Source organism: Daktulosphaira vitifoliae, unplaced genomic scaffold, assembly GCF_025091365.1.
Source record: "Daktulosphaira vitifoliae isolate Bord-2020 unplaced genomic scaffold, ASM2509136v1 Scaffold_1, whole genome shotgun sequence".
Lineage (NCBI taxonomy): Eukaryota > Metazoa > Arthropoda > Insecta > Hemiptera > Phylloxeridae > Daktulosphaira > Daktulosphaira vitifoliae.
This window is the reverse complement of record NW_026099572.1, coordinates 24,592,998-24,603,018: the sequence shown is the minus strand read 5'-3', so window position 1 is coordinate 24,603,018 and position 10,021 is coordinate 24,592,998. Positions and strand designations below refer to the sequence as shown.

The 10,021-nt window shown below is 24.3% G+C and overlaps 1 protein-coding gene across 5 annotated transcripts; it reads right to left on the bottom strand.

Annotated features, from left to right (window-relative positions):
• Window positions 1-635: 635 nt before the first annotated feature.
• LOC126896770 (uncharacterized) lies at window positions 636-9,093 on the bottom strand. Of its 5 annotated transcripts, XM_050669853.1 has the most exons (8): window positions 8,473-9,093; window positions 6,959-7,111; window positions 5,807-5,932; window positions 5,114-5,468; window positions 3,425-3,711; window positions 2,996-3,064; window positions 2,849-2,938; window positions 636-871 (listed from the first exon to the last, which is right to left on the bottom strand). In XM_050669853.1, exons 2-8 carry the CDS (start codon window positions 6,989-6,991, stop codon window positions 758-760), a joined length of 1,074 nt encoding a protein of 357 aa, XP_050525810.1. In that variant the 5' UTR covers window positions 6,992-7,111; window positions 8,473-9,093; the 3' UTR covers window positions 636-757. The 5 variants fall into 5 exon arrangements, with proteins under 5 accessions (XP_050525810.1, XP_050525820.1, XP_050525837.1 ...); XM_050669863.1 differs by lacking the exon at window positions 5,807-5,932; XM_050669880.1 differs by lacking the exons at window positions 6,959-7,111; window positions 8,473-9,093 and having other exon boundaries at window positions 5,114-5,248; window positions 5,340-5,468; window positions 5,544-6,104.
• Between the last annotated feature and the right edge of the window lie 928 nt (window positions 9,094-10,021).

Genomic DNA, 10,021 nt, shown 5'->3' with positions numbered 1-10,021 from the left:
TGTTTTCACGCGTGGATGTCAAATAATAATTATTATTAAGTATCGAGAAGTATATTATTTATTTATATTTATAAAACATCTTACAAAATATTGTCAAAATATTATTTTTTTATAATATTTTATAAATATACCATTCTTATATTGTGAAAATGTAATATTCGGTGTCAAAGTATATTCTGAGAAAATTTTATAATATTCTGGTTATATTCTATAATTTTTTTAATATCAAAGTAAAAATTTTCATTTCTATATGGGTAGGTAAGTAAAGAAATATATTTTCAAAAAATTTAAACAAATGAAAAGAAAATATTTAATGTTATAAATAAAAAAACATTTTGAATTGTTCATTTTCAAAAAGTTATGACAGTTTCAAGAAACAAAAAATTAAAAATTTACCAATTTTAAAAATCATATACATTTTTTCAATTTCATCCATTTACGTGGAACAAGTAAAAAATTTTCAATTTTTTAGAATTAAATGAGATTTGTAATAATTTATTTGTTGTTTTTAAATTCGGCCCAGTTGAGAAAAAATAGTTAATATCAAATAAAACACATCATGGAAAATTTATACTTTCTCAGCTTCACATCAAAGCTAAAAGCATTTTAGTTAAAATTTTATATACCACAATTTATATATATACAAAAATATTAAAAATGTTAATTGTAAGAGTGCAATACATTTTATTTTAATTGAAATGTTTTAATAAAAAACTCTTTAAATAATACTTCAAAAATTAACTTATGAAAATTAATATTATCTATTGATAAGCTCTTTTTCAGTTGAATTATTGCTGTACCGTTCTTTGTTTTCTAGTGTTAGTTGAATCTGTATAAAAATAGCCGCATAAGCAGCTACTGCTGTAAGGATCTGAAATAATGATTTTGACAAATATTGCATGTATATACAAATTAAATTTTTTCGTAGATTAATTTATCATAATTTTATCATCTTATTACTTAGCAAACGATAAATACGCAAGTACAATCAATGGTATAATTAAAAAATTTTTATGGGGTTTCAAATAATTTTCATAATATAAAATAATGAGAAGTTGAAATTCTCCTCTTCTTTTCTAACAATCATAATTTTATGTCTGTGGGATGTGTTTTTACCGCCTTGAATATTTGACTGAGTACGATTATTAAACTCAATTTTTTTTTAATAGTTATTTTTTTTACATAATTCTATTTGAGAATTAGATGTTTACAAAACCCTAGTGTTAAACCACCCCTGCCACCGTAGTATATGGATGGATGACCAAACGTGCGTTTTACTGTGGCAAAAGCACCAGGTCCCAAGTGTAGAAGGCAACGGAAAACTACTGCACTTATCCCTTCCCTAGTAATATCAGTTGACCTTTGGGTATCTAGTATCCAACACCGAAAAACAGGTAGGAATTAAAAAAAAAGATTTGAGTCTTCATAATTGGGAGGTTGAAGTTTTCAAAGTTGATATTATTGTAAAGTAAAATTGAAGAGCTTAAAAAAATATTTATAGTTCATACATAGATAATTATATCTCCATGACAACGCCACAAAGCTAGATATTTTATGAATTTTTTATTTATTTATTTATCATTATTTTGTTTGAGAAATCCATACTTATTATATTTAAGTTCGTACGTCTTTTGAATGAAATATCTTAGCGAATGGCAGTGCACTAAGTCAATTTCTAGCAATGTTAGTATATCTTAACACGGAAATCTTGTGATTTTTTCAAAATCTTTCTCTTGTTTTTCTAGCCTCCGTGACTCTTAATATGAGCTTTTGAAATTTTAAAAATAGCTTATATCCTAACATCTTATAACACTGTGAAAAATGTAGCCCTAATGTAAAACTATTTCTTAATGATAGAATTTTAAAGTTTTCATTTTTGTTACTAACTGACTGCATTAAAATGTATTATAATACACTAAACCACACTTACCATATAAGCAGAAACATGAAAGGTCTTATAGTATAAAAAAAGGGAGAATTTAGAAAATTGTTATGTTCTAAAATTAAGCGGTCTTACAGATAAGAGCGTTCTTTGATGAAGACAATGAAGTCATCCGTTTGAATTTTCAGTGGCTAAAGAAAATTATGGATTTTACTGGCTAAGCACGAGTATAGAAATGATATCCTCAACAAAAATTTAACTGTGAAAATAGTCCAATTTCCAACTTCCTTCCTCTCAAAGTAATAATACCTACATTGTAGCCAAATTTGCTCTTTCTTTAGTTTTTTAAACTTCAATCCTACTTTCATGAGCAATAAAAAGCTTTAAAGATGGAAATTTAGAAGAAACTAACCTTCAGATCTCCTCGTGAAATTCATTTAGAGTTCTATTTTATTCCTCATTCAAAAACAAACCAAGTATTATGTAAAACAAATAAATGAGCAAATTTACCATATCCACTAAAAAATATACAAAATAATTTGGTCATTTAACCAGTGCCNTCGTTTATGAGATTATAAGTTATTACTTATTGTGTTGGTCTTATTTCATATAATTTGAAGTTTTAATTTTATTTAGTGTCTTAAAAAAATAATTTGTAAATCATTTATTTCATGCATGTTTTTATTTAGTTGTTGTCATAACATTATTTTAAATTGTTATCATAGAAATAAATTAGTTTGTCTTTAGTTAATTTTCTATCTAGTTTTTGTCTATCAAATTTACCATATCCACTAAAAAATATACAAAATAATTTGGTCATTTAACCAGTGCCAAAGGCTTGATATTATATTATAATACTAGTCTTTAATATTGATAATTTGATGATTATATTGACTTCAAGAAAAATTAAAAATTATAATAGGATCACATCAATTTAGCAAGCGCATAATAGATGAAAATACTTACAGATTGTACAAGTTTATAATCTATGTCAAATAAATCATACACGTCAAACGTTATTCGATTATTCCAATAATTAAGAATAAACGCATCAAACTATAAAATAAAGAAGTAATACTAGTATTATTTAAATAATTAACATGATTATATTACTTGTTTAGATTTGACTGGATTAATTGATTTTGAATGTGCTTCATGTGCAATTCGAACTGTTAATTTTGACTAGAAAACCAAAAAATTATTTATAAATACTTTACGGATCTAATTCTTATTCGGAATATATTCTTCCAATAATACCAAGAAATATTCCAAAATTTTATTTTTAAGTTCCCTTTAATATTTTTAATGTTGTAGAATTTTTTATAATTTGCTAATTTATAATTTATAATTATATGAATTGTATGCAAGAGAAAAGGAAATTTACCTTTTAAAATTAAATTATAAAGTTCAATGTAATTTATAATAGATAAAAACTAAAATAACTTTTTTATACTATATTAATAGCTTAGTATATAAAACTTATTTATAATATTTCTCAACATTTATATTACAGAAAAATTTGTTTTTTGTTTAATTACTTACTTCTTCTATTGTGTTGTGGATTTCTCTTGTAAAAATTATGAAAAATATAAGACGACCAATTGAATGTATTGAATAAAATAAGTACATATATATATTTTTTTTAATGTTATGAATTGTTATTATGGACATGCAAGAAACAAAAATAGTCGTGGATTCAACAATAAACATGAGTGCATTAATAGCACCATATGATTTAACATGATTAGTCAAATTTCGAAGTTCTTTGAATAATTGTTCAGCGCCAACTGGATGTATTTCCTCTGCATTTATATTAGCATTAAATAAATCTATATTTAAATATCAATATGATAATAAAATATTTACAGGCACAATATGTATATTATGTAGGATAGGTTTTATTAGTTTAACTAGTGTCAATAATTTATTTACATACGAAATTTCACTGTAATTTTAATGATAATTACTTAAACTTTAACTAAATTTTAGATAATTGAATGATCAGTCTTACATCCTTCTATTTCCTAAAATTAACATACTACACAGAGAGTGGTAGCTCTCTGTAGCATGGTAAGGAGTCAAAGATGGTTCTTGGCTTGGCCAATGATATACAGGACGGGTATAATGACAGGCTTGTACCAGACACTACCAATGAAAAAATCATAAGAAAATTTTTGTTAGATGCCTAGGGATCGAACCCAAAACCTCATGCGTCGAAACATACATTTCTACCCATTAGCTCAAATCGACCCCTTAAATTTTAGATAAATAGATAAAANTGGCCAATGATATACAGGACGGGGGTATAATGACAGGCTTGTACCAGACACTACCAATGAAAAAATCATAAGAAAATTTTTGTTAGATGCCTAGGGATCAAACCCAAAACCTCATGCGTCGAAACATACATTTCTACCCATTAGCTCAAATCGACCCCTTAAATTTTAGATAAATAGATAAAATATTTATCGAAGAATTTTTTTTCCAATTTATTTGTAGATTTTTTTTATAAGTTCGTGTCCTAATCGTATAATAACAATAAAACTAATTCTTGATACATGACCGGATAAGAAGGTAGTATTTTAAAAAAATACTGAATAAGGAGTACCCAAGAGAGTTATTAGATAATATCTCATGGAACGAAGGACTGGTAAATTTAATTAGCGAGAAAGAGGTATGGTAGGCTGTGGCGTGAATTAAAAATAATTAAGCCGTAGGGCCAGATGAAGTGCCAATAGAAGTTTGGAAAATATTAGGCGTTGTTGGCATAAGGTAGTTGAAGGATCTATTTAATAAAATTTTATTGGAAAGTAAAATGCCAAAAGAATGGAATAATAGTATTTTGGTGCTCATATTTCAAGACAAAGGAGATAAACAGGATTGTAGGAATTATAGGGGCATAAAGTTTTTAACTCATAGTATGAATATTTGGGAAAAAATAATGAACAAAATAATAAGAAAAGAAATATCAGAAACAAAAACCAATTTGGTTTTTTTTTTTTGGAAAGTCAACAATGGAGTCAAAAAGAAGAATAAATGAGGTTTATAACTTTCAAACTATAAAAACAAATAATTAAATTCTTATAATAGTATCTATGTAGGATTTTTTTATACTCTCAAATATCATAACAAGCTTCCATAAGAAAAAACCGAATTCTGAATTTATTATTCTTTTGATTTTATAATCAATAAATTACTAATAAAAAATTAATTATTCTATAAATAACTTACATTTCTTAAAAAAAGCATTGGCTATTTCATATCGTTTACGTAATGTTCTCACAAACACAGCGTAATGTACTACGGATAAAATCGTCAGACAACAAACAATAACTCTAACAATTATCACCATAGATATAGGAAGTACTTTTATAAGGTAAATCAAGTGACAAGTTCCAAAAAAAACAATGTAACATACATAAAACACTTGGATTCGTTTATTAGGAGCTAAATGTACTTTTAAATATATCTTATCGAATGCATCGAACTTTCCCAATAGATCAAAAAAAATTGACGTTTGAAAAGCTGATCTTATGATTGTCATAATTGCTGTTATATTCTGTACCCAAATTTGAGTGTATATTATCTATATAATAAAAATAAATTATTATAAAACAATTTTTAAACAATATATATATGATGGAAAATGTTTTATGCCCACCTTTAGCACAATTTGATGTTTATGCTGTACATCAAATATATCATAGTAAATATTTACATTAAAGTCATAAGTGTAGTAAAATAGGATAATCCACATTAAAATTGTATATATATGACCAAAAAAAAAACGGTTATTAATCAAGGGAAATAATCCTAAAGCTTTACTCGTATAATATAGAATAAAATGATCGTCCCAAGAAGAACTCATTTTCCTATTTGTAAAAATAAATGTACTCAGCTTTACTTTTTATACTAAACATTTACTTGACACAATTTTTTTGTTAGCCTTTCCGTCAAAACTTTACATATCATAGTAACCACATAATTAATTATTGAATGCACTCGTAGGCTCATGCACGTGTAATTTTTGTAGCACACTAACACAACTCTCTAGAATAGAACAACTATTTTTAATTCATTACTATTATTATATATTTAGACATAAGTTTATTTTATTTTCCTATATGATTGTTTTCATTGTATCACAAACAACGCAATTTATATTATTATTTCAAATTAAAAAGATATTTAAGACGTTTACCTCCAAACATTTAAAAATAATATGAATGTGTACCTACAAGTAATATTATACAATTCATTTAATATTTTATAACATTAATAAATCTGTAAATTTTCTAATTTATAAAATTAGTGAAGCTGTTTACTAAAATTTTTCATTTGGGAATAAGGACGTCAGTAACAAATGATTCATTAATAAATATTTTTAAGACTAAAAGGTAAAATTATTTAACACCAATTAATTTTAAATTGGTTAAAAAAAAAATAATTCTTTCTCTAATTTATAATTTTATTGAATTCTTTAAATATTTATAGAATTTCATATACAAGGCGTTGAAGTAACTATGCGTTGAAATTGACGTGTGGTAACTCATTCGACTACTAACAGCAACAGGAAAAGCTTAACTTCAGAACATAATTACATCTAAAATATATACTGTGCCACACTGAGTCCCTAATAATATCCTGTATTCCATAATTTACAAAAAAAAAATTGGTCTTATAACCTCTTTCATTTTTTCAAAATAGTTTTAACTTAAATTTTTAAAATGTAAACACACATGTTTAACTAGTTAAAAATAAGAAAATAATCTAACTAAGAAAATTAATGGTCTATAATAATTCGTAAGTTATAACTTTAATACATATATGATTAAACATCCATATTTCTAAATAAATTATTTGTTGGTTTGGGTTTATCTAACATCAAATGTTAATTGTATTAGTATGAATAGATGTATAAGTAATAATTAGTAAGCATCTATCGCAAATAAACCTTATTCCAACCGTAAAAGTTTTACTAAAATATAATTATAATATGTGATTCATTTAACGTTAGCTACTCGATTTCTCTTAAAATAATTATTATTTTAAGAAAATTATTTTTGTTTTATTTACCCATAACATGAAATTTCTTAAAATTTGTAGCATGACCAGCAAAACAAATCAAACACATTCAATGCAATTTTCTAATGTCAACATTTCAAAATAAACATTTTTAACTACAAAACAAAATCTGTTAAATTAAGTCATTTATGTACATCCCAAAATCTAAAAATATATATATAAAAATTAATTAAGTTATTTTGTGCTACCACATTGTAACATTGTAACCTAGCAACACTTGTATACAGAGTGATCGATTATGACTGTTTTTCTCTGATACTATTGAGTAATTTAAATTTTTTTAAAGGAAAATATTGTTTAGATCAAAAAATCTACAATAATATATAATTTTATTCCTCCAGGAATACAAATTTAAACTTATATTATATAAACGTTCAATTAGAACCTTATTAAATATTTTTTCTAAATATCTTTACATACTAGTATTTCAAAATAATAATACAAAACTGATTTAAGTCGAAATTTTATTTAGACCATTCTTCGATTAATAGCAAAAAAATAATAATTTGTTCCCATTTAACTTTCGAAAGTTACTTCTAAAATCTATAATTATGAATCATTTTCATGAAGTAAAATAGATATTTATAATAGCTTATAAAAATAAATAAAATTTTAATTTGTACATTTTTATGAAAAAATGGGGTAGTAATCTAAATAAATCTCACACTATATATTTTTTTTGATTAATTAATTGATAAATGATAAAAGAATCATTTTGTATATATTATAGCTGTTTTTAGGAAAAAAAAATAAAAAATTTTAACGGTGTCTTATTCGAATTTACATTTTTGATGTTCAAAAATCAACCTCGATAAATTTTAAATAGTGATTTTTTGAATACAATAGATAACGTATTTTTATTGGTAAGTCAAGAAAATTAGCAAAACCCTGTTTTTAACATAAGTTATCAAAAAAGCTGATAATTGTTAGCTTTTGGATATAAATACATATCTAATTTTTAATATGGGAACATTTATGTTTCATGTTAATATAATTCAATGTGTTTTATATGAGTTTTATAGTACACGATCATTTTGCAGAATAATTTATAAGTAAAATAGTGTAAAAAGTATAATAATATTGAGCATTGATTTCTGAAATTAAAAAATGTCATGCTATACTTGAACATAATATTTTTTGAAGTGTTTAAACAGAAGAGTAAAATATCAATACAAAGTTAATAAGAAGGGTCAACAGTATAATAAATTATTTGTAGAATAGTTTTTTTTATTTGAAAACAATTTATTGATTCAGATAACAACAAAATTAGTATTAATTAGAATAAAATATGTTAAATTAAGTTACTTTTAATAAAAATTATTGTGTACATTAAATTGTAATAACCAAAAGAAAGATAGAAATATATATATTGGGAAACTGTTGTAAGTGTATGAAGAGAGTGTTATGGGGAGAAGTGTAGAATGTATACTACTTGTTGAGGGGAATACTAAATTCTAATAGTTATTACTTAATAAATGTAGTTAGTGTATTAAAACTACTCTTACCTGATATTCTCTAATGATGAATGAATCTTGAGTGTAGATTTATGATTACTAAGAATATACCCAAGATTCTAGTAGGTGTGTTAATAAACGAGAATAGCACTTGGTTAACAGAAGCGTATTTATTATTGTAGAAAAATGTTAGTTATTTTCACAAATGTATATTTTAAGTTTAGTGTTAAAAGTTAAAATTATAGACTCACAGTATAAAGAATATGCCAAAATACGTAGGAAATAATCTTAAAGGTTTAATTAGATAAAAGCAATTATTAAGTAAGAGAAAAATGAACGAGTGACTGACTGGAAAAACAGTGTCCTCAGCCTTTATATAATGTACCACAAAAGTCATAAACGGGGATTGGGCGTCCTGAATGTGTCATACTTTTTATAGGCACATTCAGTCATCATTCCATATTTCAATAAACGCAAAAGAATTATTATATTTTAATTTCCTTTTTTTAGTACTTTAGTGGTGCCTGGAAGACGGCACGAAAGACAATGATTCACGTTTATTTTATAGTTGCCCAAAAGTTAATACCATATGTATAATCGTATTAGCATATTCTTTTCTGTGGTCTTAGAAATACAAGAGGTATTGATTTTAGTAATATTCCAAAGGAGAATATTACAAAATATAACAATAATTATTATTTTTAATCTACAATAATTTAATAGTAAATATATATATGTATATATATACTAATTTTTCGTGTTTTATTAAGGACTGAAACCATGTGTTTCTTATAAGTTCCGGTTTTTTTTTTAAATATTTTAAGGTACCGGTTTAGTACGAGTTCTTAAAAATTGAAGTCCCGTTTCCCAAAAATAAAAGTTCAATCCATATGATTAAAATTTAAGTAAAAACATTAAAGTTAAAATTCAATTAAAAAAAGTCTCAGAAAATAGCAAATGTAGGATTCAAATGTTTTTCCATTACATTGTAAAATATTGGTTGCTGTAAGGCATTTATAGGAGGAATGATAAGTGGATCACCTTTTTCTTTGACACAAGAATTGCTTTAAAATATCATAGTTAAAGAGTAATAATATTGTATAATATTTTTTAATTTTAACCTAATTTGATACAAAATGATTTTTTATTTTATGAATAAAAAGTATTTATTCTATTTTATACATTATAATATGTAATATATAATTTTGTCAATCACAAAGTCTTGGACACATCCAACCAAAATATTTAAAAGTCAAATTGTAAAACAAGTAAAATCTAATAATAATCAAAATTTAATTTTACTAACCATGATAAAAAATAATCAGGTATAAAAATAAATTTCAGAATTAATTTTTAATCAATTTTTAATAATATTTATTTTATATAATAATGGTAAAAAATTTTATACATATTTATTTAAATTTCGCTTCGAAAACTCTTATCTTTTATAATAAATCTTGTACTTATATTATGAAATACATCTACGAATAAACTTATTTGATACACTTTAGAGCAGTCTTTACACGTTGATGTCTTATTTTTGTCACAGTAGATAAATTAATTATTATTAACAAATTTACTTATACCCATGATTTCTCAG

What these genes read in the sequence shown, in the direction of transcription:
- LOC126896770 (XM_050669843.1), bottom strand. Translation starts at nt 5,750, where the DNA reads ATGAGTTCTTCTTGGGACGATCATTTTATTCTATATTATACGAGTAAA. An exon ending in ATCCAGTCAAATCTAAACAA is followed by an intron (nt 2,939 to 2,995) that starts GTAATATAATCA and finishes TTTATTTTATAG; the next exon opens with TTTGATGCGTTTATTCTTAA. An exon ending in ATTATAAACTTGTACAATCT is followed by an intron (nt 872 to 2,848) that starts GTAAGTATTTTC and finishes TCATTATTTCAG; the next exon opens with ATCCTTACAGCAGTAGCTGC.